The sequence below is a fragment of the Bombus terrestris genome, chromosome 5, assembly GCF_910591885.1.
Source record: "Bombus terrestris chromosome 5, iyBomTerr1.2, whole genome shotgun sequence".
NCBI lineage: Eukaryota > Metazoa > Arthropoda > Insecta > Hymenoptera > Apidae > Bombus > Bombus terrestris.
The window spans coordinates 7,505,193-7,529,069 of NC_063273.1; the positions used below are offsets into that span (position 1 = coordinate 7,505,193).

At 41.0% G+C, this 23,877-nt stretch overlaps 2 protein-coding genes across 7 annotated transcripts in view; one reads left to right on the top strand and one right to left on the bottom strand.

Annotated features, from left to right (window-relative positions):
• Positions 1-20,566, top strand: part of LOC100642244 (facilitated trehalose transporter Tret1-2 homolog) — a 120,795-nt gene extending 100,229 nt beyond the window's left edge. For 4 of the 5 annotated variants that reach the window (XM_048406204.1, XM_048406205.1, XM_003395441.4 and 1 more), the window contains 7 exons: positions 2,853-2,954; positions 9,941-10,074; positions 11,449-11,695; positions 12,355-12,639; positions 12,825-13,077; positions 13,237-13,577; positions 14,048-20,566. In XM_048406204.1, the coding sequence (XP_048262161.1) occupies positions 2,853-2,954; positions 9,941-10,074; positions 11,449-11,695; positions 12,355-12,639; positions 12,825-13,077; positions 13,237-13,577; positions 14,048-14,185 (1,500 nt within the window). In that variant the 3' untranslated portion in view covers positions 14,186-20,566. Of the gene's footprint in view, positions 1-1,970; positions 2,789-2,852; positions 2,955-9,940; positions 10,075-11,448; positions 11,696-12,354; positions 12,640-12,824; positions 13,078-13,236; positions 13,578-14,047 lie in introns of those variants that run through there. The other variant, XM_048406207.1, reaches the window with a different exon arrangement.
• Positions 1-23,877, bottom strand: part of LOC100644602 (mediator of RNA polymerase II transcription subunit 20) — a 154,357-nt gene that overhangs the window by 116,149 nt on the left and 14,331 nt on the right. The window contains exons 1-3 of one of the 2 annotated variants that reach the window (XM_003395462.4): positions 21,938-22,206; positions 21,306-21,475; positions 20,874-21,016 (exon numbers count right to left, since the gene is read on the bottom strand). In XM_003395462.4, coding sequence (XP_003395510.1) covers positions 20,874-21,016; positions 21,306-21,319 — 157 coding nt within the window. In that variant the 5' untranslated portion in view covers positions 21,320-21,475; positions 21,938-22,206. Of the gene's footprint in view, positions 1-20,873; positions 21,017-21,305; positions 21,476-21,937; positions 22,207-23,877 lie in introns of those variants that run through there. The other variant, XM_048406208.1, reaches the window with a different exon arrangement.

Below are 23,877 nucleotides of genomic sequence, written 5' to 3' on the forward strand. Positions count from 1 at the left end.
AGTATTCGCTAATTACTATGTGCATAATATAGTACTACAATATACGCAATGATCTAATCTACTTCCTTTTACCATTCTAACGAGAAAATTAGTCAAACAACAGGCTTTTTCCTACGAAAAATTGCTAAAAGCAATGGAACAACGAGACGAACGAAACCAATGCATTGTGCCTGTTATATGGCGAACCAACGCGTTAAGATGAATATTCCACTAATCATCCGAGTCAGAATACATTAGGAACCATCAACTATCAATTTGCTCGCATAATGGAATATCTAAAAGGTGGCACCTGTAGGTGTTTGCGATTCTCGTGGGTTCAGGCTCGAGTACGTTCGTCGTGGTTTCTTCGTAATGATTTTCGTCCATGGATTTCGGAATCGGGAGTGAAGGAGGCCTGAATCGTTAAACCATCGGAAAGTGTTCAACTTGGGAGGAAGGCGGGCACGAGTGGGTGGTAGAGAGTACGGGCGAGTGATTTAAACCGTCCATTGTGCGCAGGACTAAGGAATATCCGTAGTTCTAGCGGTATCTCAATTATAAGAGGTATCTAGCCTCGTCTTGAACGTTCGCCTATAATTATCCGACCTCGTCGAGTATCTCGGGGGAAGTCGAAGAACTTGAACCTATCGCAATAAACAACGGTTATAAAAAGACGGCGCGGCGCGGCGCGTTCTTCTCGCGACGCGAGAGACGCGAGATAGCTGGAAAGGGAATATCGCAGACGTACTACTCCCGTCGGCTTGCGAGTACACGCCTCCTAAATTTCCTTATCAGAGCCCACGCGCTTAAAGGAGGGAACGATACACGAGTTGGAGAACCATTCTAACATAAATCATACAAAGATCGATAGAAGCGAACGTGGTGAAACAACCGTATTCATGTGCAGTGGCGAACAAAAGTATCGTTACAGATCAGCTGTTCTGTTTCAATCGGGATAAGGACCATGATTTTTCTTATGGCATTTTTTAGGTGAAACACAACTTCCGAGTTTAAAATTCACATACGTCGAGAACAAAGGTTGGAAATAGTTATGATATCCATTTCGAGACACTTTGTTATTAAATAAATAAGGAGGGAATAGGGAACATGATTTTTCTTATGGAATTTTTTAGGTGATACACAACTTTTGAGACACCTTGTTATTAAATAAATAAGGAAGGGATAGGGAACATGATTTTTCTTATGGAATTTTTTAGGTGATACATAACTTTTGAGACACTTTGTTATTAAATAAATAAGAAAGGGATAAGGAACATAATTTTTCTTGTGGAATTTTTTAGGTGAAACAATTTTTGAGGCACTTTGTTATTAAATAAATAAAAATAAATAAATAATAATAAAATAAGGAAGGGATAAGGAATATGATTCTTCTTATGGAATTTTTTCGGTGAAACACAACCTTTGAGTTTAAAATTCACATACGTCGAGAACAAAGGTTGGAAATAATTGTATCCATTTCGAGAGACTTTTGTTATTAAATAAATAAGGAAGGTAAATAAGCAAGGAAGAAGTTGCTCAGCGTTGTGTCCGTTTTATACTTTTCATTATTTATCTTTATCGTTTGTTTCGTACGGTTGCTTCGCGATAACGAATGACGAATATTGTACTTCACAAAAATCTAAATAAAGAATAGTACGTCTTACAGATATGCGTGTTAGCTCACAAGAAAATCTGGTTTGTCACGACGCTTTTACCAATCGCTGTATGTACAGCCTAGAGCTAAAAACAGAATTCTAAATTATTATGTATACAATTCTACGGTAGCTTGCCGAGCATGCGGGCACTGGCTTACAACGGCTACAAAATTTTGTCGATCGACGAAACCAGTTGGCAGTAAATCACGAAAGGCGTGAATGGAACGGACAGGTCGGACAACCGTTACCATCGTTCATTCGATATCTAAGAAGGCCAAAGAATCGCAGCAGGGGTCTTACCATTCTCGTCCAATATCGTGTAAAACACACGCGTCCCCGGTGTCACGGATTTGAACGTAGCTCGTACAGCAACCGGTGGACACGCGTAGTCGCGAAACGAGACCAGTCCCGACTACGATTTGCTGGTCAGGTGGATGTAAATAAACAGGCCGACAGGCGTGCAACAATCCGCATTTGAGTGGTCAAGAGTGGACACCGTCAGAGGATTTAGACGTAACATGGTCCTCGGCCGACTAACTTGACGGCCTGCCAGACGCAAAAAAGATTCTGCACGTTTTCCGTGGCCAGAAACACCGCGTAGGCGATACAATTGGACGTGGAACCCGAGGACAATTATCTGTCCGGCTCCCCTAGACAATGGTAACCACGGAAAGCCTTATCGTGGGCTGGTTGCGTTAGTCGCAACACGTTCAACGTTCCCCTTTGTAGTTTCTGGAAGCTCGTAAAGTTCAAGTCGCCGTTTTTCTCGTCGAATACCATTCGATTACTAAGGTTATTCGCATAGGCTCGCCAACTAAACGGAAATTTACGAGCGATTTCAGAACGACGGACCTCGCTTGACAATAGAATATCGTGTCAATATTTGTGTACAAATAGCGAAAACAATGTACACCCGGACGATACGTGGACGCGTTCTTTGGAAGAGGGCAGAAGATAACATAGAGCTGGACTAATGGTATTCAGGGGAACGCGTGACTAATCTGTCTGTCGAGTAAGATCTATAGTTGGTCGAAAGTGGAAAATCAAATTCTCGCGATAAGAGTGCGTCCGTTTGAGGAAGACTCGAATGGATACACAGGCTCGAAGAAAGAAACTTTTTTGGCCATCCTTGATGTTTCGATGCAGGATGCTGCGTAAGAAATACCACCGTGGAAGCTTCGTATCGGTTGTATCATTGGTATCTTTTTTATGTTACAGGTAACGACTGTGCCGGACGAGGGCGAGAACAGTTTTAAAATGCCCAGAGCTTCTGTGGTACACATGACTTCGACGGCGACCAGACCGCAGCACATGTCGCAGGTATCGATCCTTTTCTTCTTATCAGCTTATCCGAATTGTTATTGTTTATTGTTTATTCATTCAGAACGCAATGATTCAATGGATACACTCGAACTGCTTTTCTTTTTTCTCGTGTAGTAGCTCTGAGTTTGTAGAAAATGTAAAAACCAGAGATCAAAATTCCGCAATCTACAATAGCTCTCTCTCTCTCAGAAATCCTATTTTATAAAATTTTCTACTCTTAAAAATAGCTTCCAACCTCGTTTGCGCGAGAGTAGTAAACGAACAGTTGGCAAACAGCAAGCCAAAATTTGGTGGAAGCGCGATTATTAGCAATCAAGATGGACTTTATCTCGTACCCATTTCGCCGTGCGCTCCGGTTACCGAATAATCCAAATCCAGTAAGCGTAGCGAACATCTCCTTCTTGGCATAGGTCCATATTGATATGCAAATACCAAAGACACCCGCTAGCTTAATCGAGTGTCCCGAGCTTAAAATGCATATCGAGCGGGCTGTTTCGGCCGAAGCTCTCTTCCCACCTTCTTTCTTTTTTCTTCCTCGCCTGTATACAATGGCGTGCACTTGGCTATCCCGGACTGACCAGCCATTTTCATAATACCGTCGCTCTAAAGACTTTCAAAGCTCTCTTTCCCTCCTTCTTTCCTCTTTTCCCTTGCTTCGCTCGCGCACCATCGTCTAATAGTTTTAAGCTAATGGCTCTCCTAGTTAACTCTGACCTAACTCGAGGCACATCCTTGGGCCGCGTAAACGAGCTTTTAACGTCGTAGCAGAAGAAACGCACGGAGGAAGCTTCCACGTAACAGGGATATTCATACCACTAGCAGAGACTGTTCATCCGAACTTTCAGGGTGAAATGGTGTTGCGACGGCGGGTCGAAGTTGCTTTTGCACCGGGGCATTTCACTTCGACTAACCGCGGTCACCGCGAAAGCTTTACGAGACTCGCGACAGATCCCGCAGAGGCTACCACTTTCGTTCCAATCCTCTTCGTATCTATCTTTTGACAAATTACTTTGAAAACTCGTATCGGATTGCCACGTTGACAATTTCTCAATTGTTTTCCAACAGTTTCCTAGAGATACGAGTTTCCCAGTCTCTGTCCATTTTTCAAAGATTAGTCGATTGCTTTATTCGCCTAAGTTAATCCTACCATTAAAGTGATGCGCCTGATTTTCTCCTTCACGATCAAGAATTTTCCTTCGATTATATCAGAGAATAATGACATAGCTTAGTTGATTCCAGTAGCCATATCCTATTGGGTTGGCAACTAAGTGATTGTGGATTTTGTCAATAACACCTGATATAATCCGCAATCACTTAGTTGCCAACGCAATATTATACCGAACTTCTTACTTCTTTTTTTTCACATGGAACTATCTCTGCCCTTTTTCGATCCTACTATATTCAGGCTGTAGAATCAAAAAGAAAAGAGAGAGAAAGTGGTTGAGAATTCGTGGAATCGATTGGCCAGATTATGGAAGCGGTTGGTCGGTGCTAAAGCGATTTCCATTAGGCCGCATCTTGCCGCGATCAACGGTCGGCCAGATATTGCGGCCGATAAAAGGCTGGCGCTCGGTATAACGCCATTTTATTATCGTCCGTGGTTCGAACGGCGCCATCAATATTTGCACGCCGAAAACAAACCGAACGTACGCGCTGCGATACAAATCCATTTACCATCCTTGCTGTGCACGCGAACGAGAATTAGATTTCAGGATTATCGAATGCAGGTCGTGCATCAAAACGGAATCGCGTAGCCGTCCCTTCGTGGCTCAACCCTTGTTTCCACGATACGGCCGAACTGAAATTACCCGGATTCGTTCACGCTGTTTCTAACTTTGACGCTGTCCATTATACACCAATTAGTCGGCGAGGATAATCGCATCCGGCATAGTAACTGGGTATCCGTGTTATTGGATTTCGAGTAGAAAGCGAATCTCGTTTCGTTATATCTTGCCGCTTTTCATTCGATTATCAACGTACGAGCCCCGTATAATTGTACGACTGACTGACAATCACAATGCTATTGCTCGGTTCATAAACTCGTTACGTTATTTCTCGTGAATTAGTTTTCTACGTTTATCGTTGTAAGAAACTGATCATACCTTTTCAAAGACAAGATCCACATTTATCTCGAGAATTCTCTTACAAATCTTCGCTTCTCTGGACGCAGTATCTAATGCGCCTTAATGTGTGGAATCGTGCAAATTTCTTTTTCGTGCTTCGTTTCAGCAACGTTTATTACAACACACTTCTCTCGTTGAGAGTCGTAGAAGCGTTCGCAGTGTTACTCGTGTAATCGAAATGACACACCATACGCGTCCACGACCACGGAATTAAATCATTAGAGTCTAAGTATATGCAGAACTTTGCCAAATCAAAGATTCTATCATTTATATCGCATTTCCTGCGAGTTGCTCAATTAACGATAATACGTCTCGCTCTAATTTCACGACATCTCGCTCATTGCATACGCCACGTACGTCATATAAAGCCGACGAGGTCGTATGTAAATTAGTCTACATGCAACGTTATAACGGAATTGCCAGATCCAATATTATAGTTAGTAACAACAAACATGATCTATATTGTTTCTCTCCTATCAAACCTAACAGATCGGATAATTCGGTTACTCGGAGTTTCGAGTTTCAGCTTAATGTCGATCCGGATTGTTCGATCGCGTTTCCCCCAAGTGGCGTTTCAACGTACCTAGACGAACGTTTGACAGATGAGTTTAACGCGCTGTGACTATAAATGGTCAGAGTGTTAGATTGAAAGTCAGCATCAAAAGGGTTAAACGCTGGGCCCAGGCTGGGTCACCAGCTGGACGCGATACTAGCTGAGAGCGACGCGAGCCACCGGCTGGTTTACAGCAGCATCGCACTGTCGAATGTCGTAAACCGCTGGTGAGTCACGTAGCGTCGTTGCTTCTCCTTTATGCTGATGTCCGATTTCGTATTCGAGTAATTGCACCAGACTAACGCGTCGACAAGAGAAACTGGCTACTACCAAGATCCGCTCGACACGCTGCGTTCATCGTGTCACTGCTTCCAAGCAATTTCCAGCCTGGATGAAGGCGATCGATTATGTCCAAAGATAATTCTTTACGATTTCCCATACTTTCAAAATTTTGCGAGTTAACGTCACAAGTATCAATTGCCATGCAACGATACAGCTATCGATCGTTGCATTTGCAAAATAATTACGCAGATCAAGCTAATGTGAGAAATAACGATAAAACAGAAACAGTTTATCGGTAATTGATTCCTTCAGAAACAAAATTGCTCAGCCTCGCTTTTAACCTCGCAATCCCATTATTAACAATACTATTGCGTTATTAATATTCAACTTTCCGAAAAACCAAATTATTATCGATCACGAGCAAGTAGCGCGAATAATAATAAATTGCAAGATAAATATCAATAATATGTATCGTATTATTTTCTTCTATTTCTCAATGTATAATGCCGGCCGGTACAGCCTCTGAGTGACTCAATTATAGATCAACCCGATCAATTCCAATTTTTCGATCAGCAACTCTGACCAAAGCTCGGATCCCGACTGATAACGAGTATCAGAAATATCGACCAGCGAGACTCCGCGAGTGCAGTGAGTCACGGCAGAATGATTGGTCGTTTAATCAAGATCGTATTTAAGTAGCTGCACGATTTTCGCACGATCCGTGCCGCTGCAATAAAAAGCTTTGAAAAGCGGTTCGCGACCCACGCATCATTGTTCGCAGAGCCAGGATATCGACGTCTCTGGCGGAAAGGTTATCGCTGTGTCGCGTTTAATAGCCTCTAATACGCCGGCGGAATATCGAAAGTTTATGCAAATTTATGTGGGATCGGCATAGGACGCGTGTCTTTTAAAATTCCTTCTAAGCTACGCTACAAACTATAACAATCTCAGTGAAATTCATCGAAACTATATCGTGCGTGTGTGATTTCTGGATATTTTCCCGGATGGCAGACACGCGACGTAAAATTTCTTTCGAACCATATAACAAAATATAACAAAACTTTAATGTCACACCAGCAATGAAACACACAGTGTGCGTGTGATTTTTGGACGCGTTCGCGAGCGAAATACACGCGACAGAAAATTCCTAAGTAATGCTACGAACTGTAACAGAGATTCAACGTCCAAATAGCAATGAAACACAAGTGTGTGTGCGTGTGTATGTGGATGAAACACAACAGGCGACACGTGTGTGCTCGCTAGAGTTTAATATAAAATATCGACAGGATTTTAGAACAGGTGCGAGTGACACGGCTTTACGGATTCAGCGGCAAAGCTGTACCGCGACACCGCGTACGGTGAACTCGTTCGCGACCATCGCATTTGCAATTTTTCCGCCACGCCTTCCGGTTGCTTCCGACGTGTTCGTTATTTCGTTCGGAAGATTTATCGCGAGAGGAAGTGGCGGATTAAAATTTCAGAGATTTGCGAGATTTTCAAATCTTTTTCTTACTTTCCTGATATTACTGTCACCTTAGAAAAGTTCGTTAAAGGTAGTCGATAAATTGACGAAGACAACAGTCGAGGAACAGTGTTCAAGCGAATTTCATTTAATGTTGTGTCTAGTTTATTTTAATTATTTCAAATTTATGACCGAATTACGCAAGAAAATGATGTATTATTTAGAAGCATAGGAACTAACCGAACGACTAATTAAGAGCGGACGTCTCTATCCGCAATCGGAGATGAGAATCGAATGGGGCAGCGATCATTATTTTTGACAGCCACCGATCAATACTGCATTACGCGGCAATTGAATTATCTGCTGGCCATAATTCAATAAGCGGACAATTTTGCCCTCTTTCACGATGAATTAATGCATTTATCTCGCGATCTTTAAACGTGGCAATTTATTTTACGCGAAGCAACCTCGTCGAGATCACGAAATTGCACAATAATTGCAGGCACACCCTGCATTACCTACAATTATAGCTCATAAATAATTATATTCTCGGAGAGCTGACCGACATAAGAGCGGAAAAATTCGCTTGGAAAAGAATATCGAATACCTCGACACGAATATTTTTCACATGCTGTCTGGCTCGAGCGGTTGATGTCACCTCTATTTCTTATTCACACGATTAAGTAGTTCTACACTATCTAGCAGATCGACTTGCCGCAACAGATACTGCCAATAAAATTAGATTTCCCGCGTAAAAAGTATAGATTCGAGTAGCACGAGAATGATTTACACGGTCGAGTGGGTTTCTGTTGTCATTCAACAAATCGTAAAATCAAAGGTGCGAATGTATACTACGCTACAGTAGCTATTCGAGTATAAACACTTTCTAACTATACTCACTGAAAAGTAAAGAAAAGAAAACAGAAATTACGACTTTGAAAGTCGAATTGACGATGCTAAACACTAGACACGCGTATTATGTATATAACTGAGAATTCTATAGAAGTCTACGTAGAGAGTCCTCTTGGATATCGAGGATTTTCGGTATTCCAGACGTAGGTATGAAGGGCAGCAAAGCTGGAGAATCCCGGAAGTTTCAAGAACTTAATGGTTGCAGAAGCTGCAGCACGAGCAGTGGCTATCCGCGAGTGTATTTTACTGCCACCATGCTTGTGTGTATTTTACTTTGCAGTAACACAAACGTGGCACGCGCGGTGACGCAACCAAGGAAGAGATATTGTGAAAAGCGGTCGTGGCGCTTAGATCTGTGCACACATGGGATGAATAATTTGCAACGTTTATAAACGACCGTGTCGCAAATCCATCGTTCCTAAGTAACTAGACTTCTGCGATTAATCAACAACCACGCAGGTTTGCTTTTTCAACGATTTTACGATCCATTTCCACGCGGAAACGAGATCGGCCAGCAGAGGAAATCTGTTCTCTGTGGTTTATCGAAACGCGCGAACGCTGGCCTTTCATCGCAAAGGCTCGAGGATTCATGAGAAAGAGAATGAGTGAACGAGTGAATGAGCGAGCGACTGAGAGAGATAGAGAGATTGGTTGCAACAACGTTTCGCATTCCTCCGCGCGAGATTCCATCGCGCCGTAATTTCGGCTCCCTGCACCATAAAATCGGTGGTTTCTACACACGAGGAACTCGAGCGTTCTCGAGCATTGTCACGCGCACGGCTCGATCGTTGCCGAGGATGCGTGTGCACGAGCCTGGCCCAATGCGAAATGTTCAGTATTCCTTGCGAGGGTAGAGATCTGCTTTCAGTTTGCGGCCAACAATTTGTCCGACGATTGCAACCTGCGATATGCAGCCTCCGTGATATACATCGCTGGCATTGCTATATTTGCCGATGAAGGAATTCGCAACCCTCCGACTACCCTAAACTTACGAAGCTTACGATCTTCATAGACTTGATAAATCCTTTCGGATTCCTAAATTTCTGATAAAGTCGCACAAGTACTTTTCGACCTATAATTTGTCGTGTTTTTTTTTATTGAAATTTGTGTCTTGATTAATTTCTAGCGCTGAGGGTTTTTTTTACAATTTTTGCCTCCGCACCTACTGGATCTTTTTTGGTTCGGGGCAGGTGATGCCCTTGTTATTAACAGACGTGGAAAGAACGAGAGAGAATGAAAAGTTTAGTAAACAGATGAAGAATATTAGCAAAGGAACGTTGATTTTATTTATCGCAACCTACGATATTTTCTATGGGTTCTATTAGGGAGAGTAATGTCTATGGAAAAGAAATTCTGTTATGGATTCTATTTTATTCGAACTGTTTTCTGTTCTTCTGTATTTCCAATTTGCACTAAATTGATCTTCTAATATATTTTATACACTCTACCGCTAGAAACAAATAATGTTTACACACTTACCACAGTTTACGAGATATATCAAAGCTAGTAAAGATTATAAAATTGAAAGCCTAAACCGTTGAAAACCTAAAACACAGCAGTTCCTATTTCACGCGTAATCTCAAAACGACAGACACTTTAAACCGATTTGGCAGGCAAAGAATTAACATAACAAATTTGCATATCTTCGTAGGTGTTGGCCACCCTAGCGCTGTCTATGGGAACACTGTCCTCAGGCCTGGCAAAGGGTTACACCTCACCAGCCTTGGACTCCATTCTAGACAACCAACCACCTCACCTTTATCAAACATCAAATAACGACACTGGGTAAGTAATCTTTTCACGCGCAAAAGTTCTACGCGATTTAGATCATAACGAGCAGCGTGTAAGTTGCGTTAAGAAACGACGTAGACGTAGAGCAGCGTAACACGGGCGTTAAAGTGCAAACAGGAAAAGTGGAACTTCATAAGTAATTGTGAGTTAGATGTGTCGTGTCCGGTAACGATTAGCGTCGGTCGGTAGATAAGCAAATTAAATAAACCCGACGAGATATTTCGCCGGGTCGTAATAAAGCGCGGGCGAATATCTTGAGTCTTAGATAATTCACTTAACAAATGCATTAACGTCACTCTGTTCCGTTTCGAGCTGGCTGTCGCACACTTTCTCCGCGATAGTGGCTCGGTTTTATCACGTTGCATTATAAACGAAGCACGCCACATAAAGTGGCGAGAATACTGTGTTCATTAGCTATATGCTTTCAATAATATTCGCCTGTTTACATTCTTTACGTAACCACGAAATTTACGACGAACGATTTCTGTTTTTAATCGCAACTAAACGCTACAAAATCGATTATAAGGAAGGCTATAATGAAAATGTCAGGGCGAGCAAATATATGGCTTCTTATCAGTATATGCATTTCGCTTGTCACATGTTTCATTCGTCACTGTGATTGAGATATAGATTCAGCGAATGTTTGCGAGAAATCTTTAAGTACTAGGTCGTCCGAAAAGTTTCTTTCGTTTTATAAGGAAACAATGGATTCACATTTTTCGTGTTATATTATTTTATCGAATTATGTATGATCCATTTTGTCCTACCAAGATAAAGATCACAAAGTTTGACAGATTAGGTTTCATGTTTGTATAAAGATGCGTCGTTGTAAAAGACGACACTTTCCGGACAATCTAAGACATTCGATAGCAACGTGTATTTCTTCGCATAATTCGATACGCTAACAAAACATTTGCACGACCAATTTAAGATGACATTCAACCATGATACACAGATCTCCGCTCCAAAAATGATAACTCATCATCATTATCGTATTATACCAACTCCTTCAGTTAACAACCTTACACGGTTTTCTTTTACCATATAAAATAGGTTATACCGCATAAACGATGCATAATTGGCTCGAATTAATCGACGAATAAGGCAACGTATTGGTCGGAATAGAGCACATCAACTGGTTAGCTATCCTTGAACCGGTTACGAAGATCGATGCGTTACAAGGACCGATCTAACGATCGATCGTGTTCAGCGACTTAATCAAAACCACACGACAGAAGGAGAGAGAGAGAGAGAGAGAGAGAGAGAGAGAGAAGAGGGGCAGAGTAGGCGACCTGGTATTAGGGAACGATTAGGTCCTCGCATAACGTTAGTTCCTGTCATCTGTAACCGTATTGCCATTTGTCGCAGGTCGGCTTTCTCGGTGACGCAACAAGAAGCCTCGTGGGTAGCGTCGTTGTCGATGCTGGGCGCATGGTTCGGTGCTATGATCGGCGATTGGATAATGAGGAGGGGTCGTAGATTGGCGCTCCGTGTCACGTCTTTGCCTCTGGCCGCCGTATGGATCCTTACGGGCATCGCACCCTGCTTGGAATTGGTATACGTCACGAGCTTCATCGGAGGCCTTTGCTGCTGCATGATCGTCATGGTAGCTCAGGTATAGCGTTTTTTATCTTTCTACACGATACGAAGACTAGAAATAAGTAACGGTACATTTAAAATACACAGTGTGTCATTTACTTTTCTGTATCTTTGAATTTACGGAGCTAATCCAAGTGGCACTTGTAACTTCGCGAATATAAATTCGATATAAGAAGACAAACAATTTGTATAATTAGAGTTCATACGCGTGGTAAAAGTTCACTGGATTTTCCCATTATCTGTGACTTTTCCTCCATATAATACGAGTTTGCGTTCGAATAAGTGGATGTAGTCGGCAGGAGTTCATTTAATGGGACACTAAAGTCTCGTCCCAATAAACGGAGATCGTATAAATGATATTAGACTATAATTTATTATCTGTTAGCGCTGGTATAACATAGAACTATAATCGTAAGTGCCAATTAGACATGTTTTACGATATTTATTTAGCTTTTCTGAATCTGTTAACCTGTTCGATGTACAGAGATTGAATAAGAAGTTCAACGTATAATAAATTATTTAAACAGCGATATTAATAGAAATAATTACGTTTTCTTTCTTTTCGTTAAAAATATTCTCTTCTGGTACTTACATATTCTTCGCCGGTTTTACTCCTCCGTTTATGGTTTATTATTGTAAACGAGGCCTCTACTAACAAATAATCGTTTCGTCCAGGTATACATATCAGAAATCTCGATGCCGGGAATCAGGGGCTGTCTATCAGCGATGCTGAAGGTGGTTGGTAACGTTGGCGTGTTATTGTCGTACATCGCGGGCACGTACCTGAACTGGCGACAGAGCGCACTGCTGGTAGCCATAGCGCCGTCGATGCTGTTTCTAGGTACTTTCTTTATACCCGAGACGCCATCGTACCTCGTTCTGAATGGCAAAGACGATGAAGCTGCCAAGAGCTTGCAATGGCTGCGCGGTGATCAGGTCGACATACGTCACGAACTGCAGGTAATTTCAAAGATACTACGCCTTATGAATACCTCTTTTATGCGATCGTCATGCCTCCTCGTCGTACAGCAAATTGTATTACATCGTAATCAAACGACGATTCAACGGAACTTCGCTCGTGCATCTTCTCTATTTTCAAGCGATTCATCACGGTACTAGAAACTTCGATTATCCGATTGTTGCAGGTGATCAAAACGAATATCCTGGCGTCACGAGCGAAGCAGTACGAGCAGACGCTCAAGAACAGCATGTTCACACCTGAGCTGTACAAGCCAATCGCCATCACGTGCGGGTTAATGTTCTTCCAGCGATTTTCTGGCGCGAACGCGTTCAATTATTACGCGGTCATTATATTCCGTCAGACTCTGGGCGGCATGAATCCTCACGGCGCGACCATTGCAATTGGCTTTGTGCAATTATTGGCTTCTATGTTATCAGGTACGGTAGCCCGGGCCTCTGGTTGTCGTTGTGCGCATTCGTCAAACGACGAGAATAAAAGAAAATATTCGAGAGAAATTCTCGTAGCCATAAAATACGCGCACAACGAAATCCATCGACTTTCTAACGTTTCGTTCATCGTTTTGTTGCGTTTTACAGGATTCCTGATCGACATCGTGGGTAGGCTACCGCTGCTGATTGCCAGTACCGTGTTCATGTCGTTGGCGTTAGCAGGTTTCGGCAGTTATGCCTATTACATGTCGCAGACGCAAAATCTGGGCTATCCGGACACGGCGGTGGTCGGCCAGCACGACTGGATACCGTTGCTCTGCGTGCTCGTCTTCACGACCGCTCTAGCTTTGGGCATATCGCCAATTTCGTGGTTATTGATTGGCGAGCTCTTTCCCCTGCAGTATCGTGGCCTCGGCTCCAGCATCAGCATGAGCTTCAACTACTTCTGCGCGTTCGTCGGCATTAAGCTCTTCATGGATTTTCAGCAGGTGAGATACCCTAATCACGTATGATCGCAACGTCGCGCAGAACGTCAACCGCTTTCGGGTTAACGCATATCGAGTGTCTGGGTATTCCAGCTATATGGTATTTAATTAGATGCTCGATCGATAAACTACAATCGAGCGCAGTATCTGATCATGCTTCAGTGCGTAATTGAAATACCTCGGTACTTATCAGCCATAGTATCCAAATGAGTGTATGGTACTAAAACATCATTAATGCAGTAGTTTATTGCCTGACTAACTAACTAAAATAACTAGCTAATTAACGGAGATTACGCTTCTTTAACCGATTGTTGTTATTCTCATTGCGTAATTCTTGAAACTGATATCGTGAAATGGGTCTGTGTGTCGTCTTGCGGATTAGAATCTTGCGAGATTAGATAATATTATTCATATACCGTATCACGACGTTTCATATGTGACACGACGTTAAATATTTCCAAATCACGTTACAGACGTTTGGTCTACACGGAGCATTCTGGTTCTACGCAGCAGTCGCGGTATGCGGACTATGTTTCGTAGTATGCTGCGTGCCCGAGACCAAAGGGAAACAACTGGACGAGATGAATCCAGACTACGCACAAGCACGGTAGTATAAGGCCTCACTAACAGGGGGTTTGTCGAACCTGGAGAAATCCAACAAACCCCTACCAGGAGGAGCTTATCCGAATCAACACGATCCAAGAGAGCTGTATAATGCGAATCCAGCTACGGATATTCCAACGACGTCTTGTCACACACCGAACTACAGGAGTAATCATCGCAAATTATCCGACTATTGCAACATCTTCGCCGAGAAAACTAACAGAATCGGTAGAAACGTGGAGAGCTTCATGCAGTCCCGTGGATTCTTCACGGCGCGTCGCTCTACCGACGAAAGTTTGCGCAGCAACGCGACCACAACGCATAGGAGCAACGGAGACGTGATCCGAAACGACTATCGATTCTCCGATCGGCTGAACGAACGACCTGAAGTACTCGAAGAGAATCAGCATCGTTATGGTCGGAACGGACGAAATCGCCGAGATAGATGTGCCTACTCAAAGGACGTATATCCAAAGGATACGTATCCAGAAGAAAGAAGCATCGAATCGAATTACGTAAATCGTGACATGGAGATGCAACCTCGACGAGTTAGGCATCGCGATTACACGGCTGCGTACGAGGACAACAGCTGGAGGGACGTTTCGAGTGATTTAAACGGGTCTAAGCCGATCCTGAGGAACGGCATTAGTCACGGAACGGGCGAGAGGCTTTACAGCTCGACTTTGCCCAGACGAAGTAGAACCATCAATTTCAGAGATCAGCCGGCCAATTCCCTCGAATCGCGGCGTAGCTACTTGAGAAGCTTGCAGGACCTCTCGGACCTCGAGCTGGACGATAGCATACGAGATTCAGGCGATTCGTCTCTTCTATCGTCGAACACTGAATGGAGAAACGACAGGCTGCTGGACGATGGTTACAGACGTCGAAGATATCGGGAGGACCAACTCGAAGATGATTATCTGAGACTCTACAGAAGTTTGTCCAGGCTGAATAGATATCCGCAGGGTGGCAAGTACGAGCCCGGCCAGGTACACTACGAGAGAGAATGCAGGACATTCGGCAAGGACACGGTTGCTTTTATTTACTACAAGACGTGCTACTTGTGATGCACGAAGAAACGCCATAGGGTTGACGATAATAGTCGATCAAAGCGTTCTTCGTCGATGGATCATCGTCTACCCGATATGCTTAATGGTTCGTTGATAATGAGGAAGCTTGGTGACCTGATTTTCACGTCGCTCGTTCTTCCGATGTATTTTTCCGATTAAGCTTTCGATTGACGCGAATTGGAATCGTGATGTTTTCGCGACGTTTAGAATATATTTAAGTATTAGAAGATTTTCTTTCCACGACGAACCACCGAGAGTCTCTGGTAACAGAGATTATTGTTTATTTGCTATATCGAAGGGTATTGAAACGACTTGATTTTTATCGCAGCAAGATCTCATTAGCAATGACGTTAGATTATTGAGTTCCTTGATTGATTTGATACGAGCTTTTTTCAGTTGACGAGACGATCGAAATGAATATGAACGTAATATTTTATGATTCATCAGCTGGCGTATAAGATTGGTCAGAAACGCGTCGATCGAACGAACGCGACGAGTCTCCCTTTCTAATCATCTTCGAATACTTGACGTGTAAAACATTCTAAAAGACTTGTATCGAGTAATCAAAAAAGGTACAATTTATATGAACGTAGAATAGAGGTTAACGATTAATAGCGGGTAACTTGTTAGAAATTGAAGAACGCAGCGAGACGTTCGAGTGTTAATTTCTCCTCCCTCTGACCAGTTTTATGCTCACTTTCGATATTATAAATCGTAAAATGAAGGAATAAGATCTGTTTTCAAACGACACGACTGAATTACATAAATTCGTATTAGATAACCATCTTCGTGATTTGCCTTGTGAAACGTTGAACGATATTTTGACCAAGAAGCGCATTAAATTAGCATACGTTATTTTCCGTAACTATCGAAACTACGTAGAACGAATACTTGCGGATTACACGCACCCGAAAAGAAAGATGGGTCTCGTCGAAATAATACAAAAAAAAAAAAAAGAAAAGAAAAGAAAAAAAAAGATAAAGAACGCTCTTCCGTGCAACGTGCCTTTTCTGAGAGCACGCAAATATAGACGTACAGATAATAACGCAGAATACGTACGTACATGTGTAAATATATATAAACAAAAGAAGAAACAAGCAGGAAAAAAATAGTCGTATATATATATACATATATATATATATATATTAATATAAATTGTTTAGAATAGAATCGATAGACTGGTCCGTCGATTGTCGTCGACGTTTCTCTAAACACTTCAAAATTCACCGTGATATTTTCAACTTACGTCTTCGAGTTTCGAATCGCGGCTAACACGTGAAAAGCTAATTAATTAAATAGAACGTGATAGTATAACAAACGCAAAATTCCACTTTTCTTCCAGAAAGCAAGTTCTTGTTGTTTCGAAAGCGCGTATGACTGACTGATGTTCAAACCTAGTGGTTTTAGTAGTTTCGTTGGCCAAGTAAGAACGCCAAGGAGAACGTGGAACAAGTTGTTTCTCCATTGAAATACGATACACGCGTTCCTGTTAAATCGATGGGAAAATAATGGAAATTTCTATTCCACGTGATGAACGTGCACCAACGAACGAAGGATATATGTATTTTTTATTCAATAGGACGATCGTATAAAACGAAACGACTGGAACGTAACCAGATGATGTGATCGACTGAGCGTGGCCGAGGAAGTGTTCCTTGCTTTTCCGCCAATTTAACGCTATTCGCACGACCGTGATATACGGTGTATTATATACACCGTGAACGTAAATCGTGACGTAAACTCTATCGCCGAGGAAAGAATGTAGAAGAGAGAGAAAATAATTTAGACACGACAGAGCAGAGAATATTTTACTTGTCGCGGCTATAAGTATAAACACACGGAGGAGGGAGGCTCGTTCCACGTTTCTAACAATGGCCACTATTGACTTAATGATGACAATATTATTAACCGTAGATATATTATACATATTACGCGTACTATCTTTCATACTTAAGTACCTATTGTATAAATCGACTATTATTGTACATTATATACATATTACCAGTACGAACACTTATGTAATACCGATCGTGCAACTGTTCGGACTCGGTGAACAACATTTTTGCGACAATACTGTAACTAACCATTGCCAAACTCACGAGACACGCGTGCGTAGATGGAAACTTGAAAAGCTTGTCCTATTGTAACATGGATGACAGTCGTGACTCTTTTGAACACAGTATGCGAGCTCGATCGAGGATACGACTGTGATCGATGATGAATTTTTTTACAATTTTCGATGAGATAAGCGTTTGAGGTATAGGGTAAGATTCGTGCAATGATATCATCGAATCTGGAACCTGAGAGAGGAGTCTTTTGAGGGAAGGTATTCGAGGAAACGGCATTTGTATTTTGTATTTTTATATAGTTTGTAGAATTCGTCAGCGTCGACTTTGCAGAAATGATTTCTGCACTCTGTGATCGAACGCCTGGTCTTCACGGATGAAAATATTCATTATTATCGTTTCATATGAGAAACGAAGAGATTCCATGTATCTATTAGAACGAAGATGTTCCATTCGTTAAGAGTTTACGTTCAGTCGTTCTGATATTTTTCTAAAAAATGTCACCGTTTAAACATAGATTTAACGAATTCCAATGAATTAAACGCCCGATATCAGGGATATTAAACTATCGACATATCAGGAACATCTAGTTTTCATCAAATTAATTACGAATTTCATTTGAACAGCTACTTGATTCATTGGTAATAAAATAATCGAGTCAAACGATATTTTTTTCCGTGTAGTCTACCGGCAGGATTTCTTATATCTGTAATCGTTTATAACCCCGTGAGTCATATCCCTGCCATATCCAATATTCTAACGAAGAGTGCTGGGTCCTCCGACGTACGATAGAAATAGGGAAACTTGTACTTAAAACGTTCAGAGGAAAAAGGGAAGGAAAGAACGGATCGGTTACTTTTGTGGACGGTGATCGATGTCTCTCCCTTTCGCTTTAAACGTAACTCCAATTACTTCCATCTGCCACCTTTCCATTAGATACCGAGCATACTAACAATAAAAATAAATTTCTTCAAAAGTTAACGTAGAGTTTCATCAAATTTTTCAGACGCGTATCACTGTCTACGAATAGAAACGAGAGCGCAGCATCTTCGAATCTCAAACCTACCATCTAAATGAATCTTATAATGCTCAAGGGCTTGGACGCAGTATTGAATAAATGAAACTTTACAATTAAGTTAACGCAGGTGCAATACTCGTGAAACGGGTGCACGTAGAATAAGAATAAAAATAAATTAAAAAGAAAAAAAAAAAGAAAAGATACTCCGGGATTCTATATATGGATATATAAATATATACACATTATAAATTGTACAGAATAATTCTTCGACCATCGTGAGACTATCTCCTTTTTCCTTAGTGTACTGCGCCGAACGATAAGTATATAAATGTTTTAAGGATGTGGTCTAGAAGGGCTGGATAGGTGTAGCGATATAAATTCTCCGGAACAACTGTACAAGTAGTAGCGATAAACACCCTCACATCTTTCCTAATTAATCGGAACACCTCCCTTTCGGCTAGTTAATAGCTAAGTAAAATAATATACACAGACACGCAGCGAGCGAAATAACGTAAAGTAAACAAGAAAAAAAAAAGAGTAAAAAATAAAAATCTGCACTGTGCACTTTCGTGAATTGAAGGTATTATCGTAATCCTTAGACGTAGTAAACAGCGAGTGGAAGGTCAGATTAGAATTCGTATTACATAATGCACGCGTAGCTATGCAATTATTACTTGAAAGACCGTGAGTTTGATGACGCAGGCCGTGGTGTGATACTAACATTTAATGGAAATGATTTGTTCATTAAACAAAAAAAGGAAGAACGGGAGAAAGGCAAAAATTCAAGGAGAAACATTGGGTCTACGGTACATATTAAGCAAAGTGCAATAAACGCGTCGATGAAGTTGGTGAAATGGCCGATCGAATTATCATTTTCATCACGGTTCGGATAAAAATATTTATTTCGAAAAATTCTGTGGCCCGCATCAAACACGCGTTCGTATACATATTTGTGTGCGTATATCGTGCGTGAGTGTGTGTGTGCGTGTACGCTGTATATACATGTATCAGAACAAGGATAATGAAAGTTGCTTGTAAATGTGCGCATTGAAATTGATATAAGGATAATACAAGTTGCTGAAGTTTGGAAAGTCTGTTACTATGAAATGAGAAAAGAAATAGAAACATTAATGTGAATATGTTAAAGAATGAAAAATTTGCAAAGCAAACGTGGTAGTGCATCCGGGCATTGAAAACGCCACGGTCTGTTAAGTAGCCTCTATATACATTATACATAATTACGTCTTCTATATATCGACAATAAATTAAACGCGAACTATTTACAAGTTATCGACAATAAAAGAAGAAAGGACATTCGAAGGAAGCGCTGGCCGTCACCGAATGGGATGTTCGAACGTTTGTATGTAGATAAAGCTAATCAGGGAAGAGAATATTCCGACAGAACGTATTTTTCAAAAGCTGCATACATTAAGGATATATATAGAGTAATATGAACTTATATGTATGTATATTATATATAATATATATATATAATATATATATGTAAATATATACCTGACCTAGCCTGGAAGGTCCGCGCCTAGCTTCGCTTGCTAGATTTAATATTTTTGTAATGACGCTTAGACGTAGCTCGTTTGTACCTTTGCGAATTAAGAACCGCGTTTATATGTTCGCGCATCATCTTTACGATCGATCAGTGATGCGCGAAATTCGAATCGAAGCGGGACGATTAATTCGCACTACGACCACCGTAAAAAAGATTGCAACACGATACGCAAACTGTAATATAAAATACGCTGCTGTAAGAGTTCGTGGTTCTTCGATTGAACTTCGATTTATGCTTACCACACCTCTATTACGGATTTCTTTGATTACATCACATATACATATAATTAGGCTAATTTAGTTACGAGAACGATTCTAAAAATAGACAGAAATAATCGCACGTTATCTGTGGATATTTCTGGAACGGGGCAAAGTCGATCGAAGAGATACGAATAATAACACAAAACAATCCTGCCGACACGGTGGTATGAGAATTTGCATTCAAAGAGACGTGCACGTATCGAACGAGTATACCCTGTATTTGTGCTACGAATGAGTATGTACTTAAAAATTGTAATTCGTTAGCATCTGCATTTGTACCTCTCTAGAAATAACGGACGATCCAAGCGCTAAATGACCTTCGGCGGAACCAACTACTTGCGTGTTTGTATAGAAATCCATATACACCTACATAAAATGCCAAAAGAAAAAGCAGATATAATCGTCAAACGATCGTTGTTCTTATTCTCTTCTTACCAACATTTCCTACATGTAGTATACTAAACGATCCTATAATATCTTCATAGGCATATAATACTTTCACAGATTAAGAGATATGATCTTTTTGCCCTTATTACCTTTGCCTATATATATATATCGCAATATAGCACAATAAAAGATGAAAAATTTTGTTCATTTTGTGAAGCTTCTTTCGCAGACGTACAATTATAGCCATCTATGCTCAAGACGACGTACTACGCTGCATTTGAGCAACTAACGTGACGAAAATTGAATTTCAAAATGCGAAAACACTCACCTAATTGCGGCACCGAAACGTACGTCTCACAGTCCACTAAAAATTGGCCGGTTTGCACTGCACCAAGAGCCACGACTCGTTTTGTCAGGAATTCGATCGTTTGCGGTCCGGTTTTGTTTTCTGTCATGGGATATTGCTGCAAACTGATAAATACAAAACGCCGGTTACTAGCGAGGTACTGAAGATCGTTAGTTTTGTATTTAGACAAGTAAAAATACTTGTGACAATCGCAATATGAAGAGAATATCATAACAATTGAAACAAAACATTCTAGAACGCTCGTTCTATTCTAACATGTGCTATTTCGACATAACCTCTAAATGTCAAAAGTTAAAGCGAATACGTATAGTATATTAAATTAAGTGTCCACGATCGTCCAAATGGTAAATAAGGATAAACAGGAAAAATATTTTTAGTTGCAAATCTACTTACACAGTAACACCCATTTTCTTTTGGATCGTTCTACGCTAGAATTCACCGGGCTACACAACACGAAACACTTGTCAAATGGAGAGAACGCGCGCAACTTAAATGAAGTCTTGACGATATTTCGCGACGAACGGCAGATGGCGCTGTATGTATGGAACATGGCGACCTCTAAACTGGAAAGAAATAAAACTCTACGTATTGAGATATGGTATGCATCGAACAATTGCAATTCAATAAAGATTAAAGGATAGAAAACTACAATTTGTAAATTTTCATATTTGAATTGAATATCATTGAAAATTAAAGAATTGAATCTTTCTCACTTTCCATTTTCATTTCTTTGATTACTGAAACTGATGAATAAAGAAATTATTTAACAATCTCCATATTCTAAAAATATGTACAAGATGTACTTATAACTATGTCGTTGTGTACGTTATGTTCGTACGTATAATAAAAAATATATATTCTCGTCTAGCTTAAAAGAAATAAATGTAATACCAGGTAATATTATATGGAGAGCATATAATGTCGGTATACATACGTATATAGCAACATGAGATATTCGAGAACTTTTCATAAGTATAAAAGAAGCTGTATTCGCATTTCTTGAATTAAGTATTTCATTAAATTACCTTTACCACTTGAACCCAATTGCGACTGCAAACATAAACGCCAACACATTTCAATTCAGTACCGTCGTCACGTTTCTGTTACGATTTCAATAGCATTCACTTTGTTGAGTCACGAACCGTTGCCGAACACGATATTCCCGCAAATGTGTTCTAAATTCAAATTTTTGGAAAATGGCGTCTCAAGAGAAGCACCGTGAAATGAAACCGTATCGATCATAGCCAATCTATCGACTGTAATTTCACTCGCTACGAGAGATGGCGATATAGTACATTCGAGTGTGCTCTGAAATGGCGATATGTTTCTGTTAAAACTCGAGCAAGGTGTAGTTTTATTGTTGTTACGTAGACGGTATCGAATTCGGAATGAAATGCAAGTGACAAGTTTTCACGCACGTATGGTCGCAAGTTTCCATGATAGAATTTCCCGATCGCAAGGAAAGGCAGAGGCGCCGATGTCCTGGAAGGCAATTTGAAAGCCAAGTAAGAATAATTCGTTCTCCATATCCGTATATGTAAGAATCGGATAATTCAACGTAGCACACGATTGCCGATTCTTTACTATGTTTGGGCATGCATATCGGCCATGCGGTTTATTTCAAAATACGTGACATCAATACAATGGATATACAATCGCATGCAATTCGTACGCGATTCGTATGCGCTTAACCAACCCTTGGGATGATATTATGGCGCCAAATGAATATTACAAACAGCTTCGTTCGATTAATTGTTAAAGTTTCTCTTTCTGAAAGTTGAGAGCTTGCGTGAATATGACATTAGTTATACATATGTACATGCAGAATGTATATGAAGTCGCCATTAACAATTTTGGCGCCAATTCTTCCTTACTAGAGATCTCGATTTCACGTATGCCTAAAATACACGCGTGTACATGTAGTTAAGGTATATTTTCAATACGCATTCAAAACCGGAAACTCTATTCCTTATTCCGTTATTTCGATTATCGAACGTTATCGATATTCGAGAAACCAGTCAGTTACATAGAGCAGTCCGGAATATATAACCTTTATCGAAAAATAATATTTCGACATGGAATGAATTGTTTGTATCAAACGTTGCTTCAGTTTGGAAAATACATATTTACGAAAAAAAACATTTTAATTTCCGAAAAACCGAGGCATCCTATATCCTATATGAAGCATTTTACGTCGGATACATCTTTTTATTATTGCTGGCAGCTCCCGCGGCTGAAATCGTCCGTTCTGCAAAATTTTTTAATTAAACCGTCCGATATCGGTCACGCACGCGGCTGAAACGCCAAATTCGATATCGATCATCGATGAGGCAACGGTTCAAACTTGTTAATAAATGGAATAGAGAGGTAGGGGGATCTGTGTTATCGAAATTCCTCTCGTTTGGGTGCAACGTAACAAGTTAGTAAATCGTCAACGAAGGAATTGTGTCACGATTTACAAACGAGCGATTTTCATAGAAAGAAAAAGGAACTCCTTACAAAAGTATAATTAATTTGCTAGCTGAACGTTCCTCGGTTGTACTCGTTTCTCGATGATGCGTCCCTCCCTCGATCCTTGAGCCGGAATACGCTCGTTTGAAGACGCAAAGGGTTACTTCGCGTTCTCGTCGCGAGTGCCTGCCTCTTATCGACGCTATTTACACGGCACGGCTATATCCCCGCGAATCGGAAAGAGACTTTAATAAAAACCGTAGCTGTGCTGCTCGAACAAACGCAAAGGGAGAAAGAGAGAGAGGGAGGGAGAGAAAGAGACAACAGAAAGAAACGACGTTGAAATACAGGTCATTCCGATTAAGTGCGCGCGTTTCTAGGGTGCGTTAAAACCTGTGTCGGCACAAGGTCTCGTTTATTAAAACCGCGCGACCGGAATTGACCTTAATCGCGTGTCTTTTTCGACCATCTTCCTAACGATTCCGCGAAACGCTTCTTTACAAACGTGGGCCGC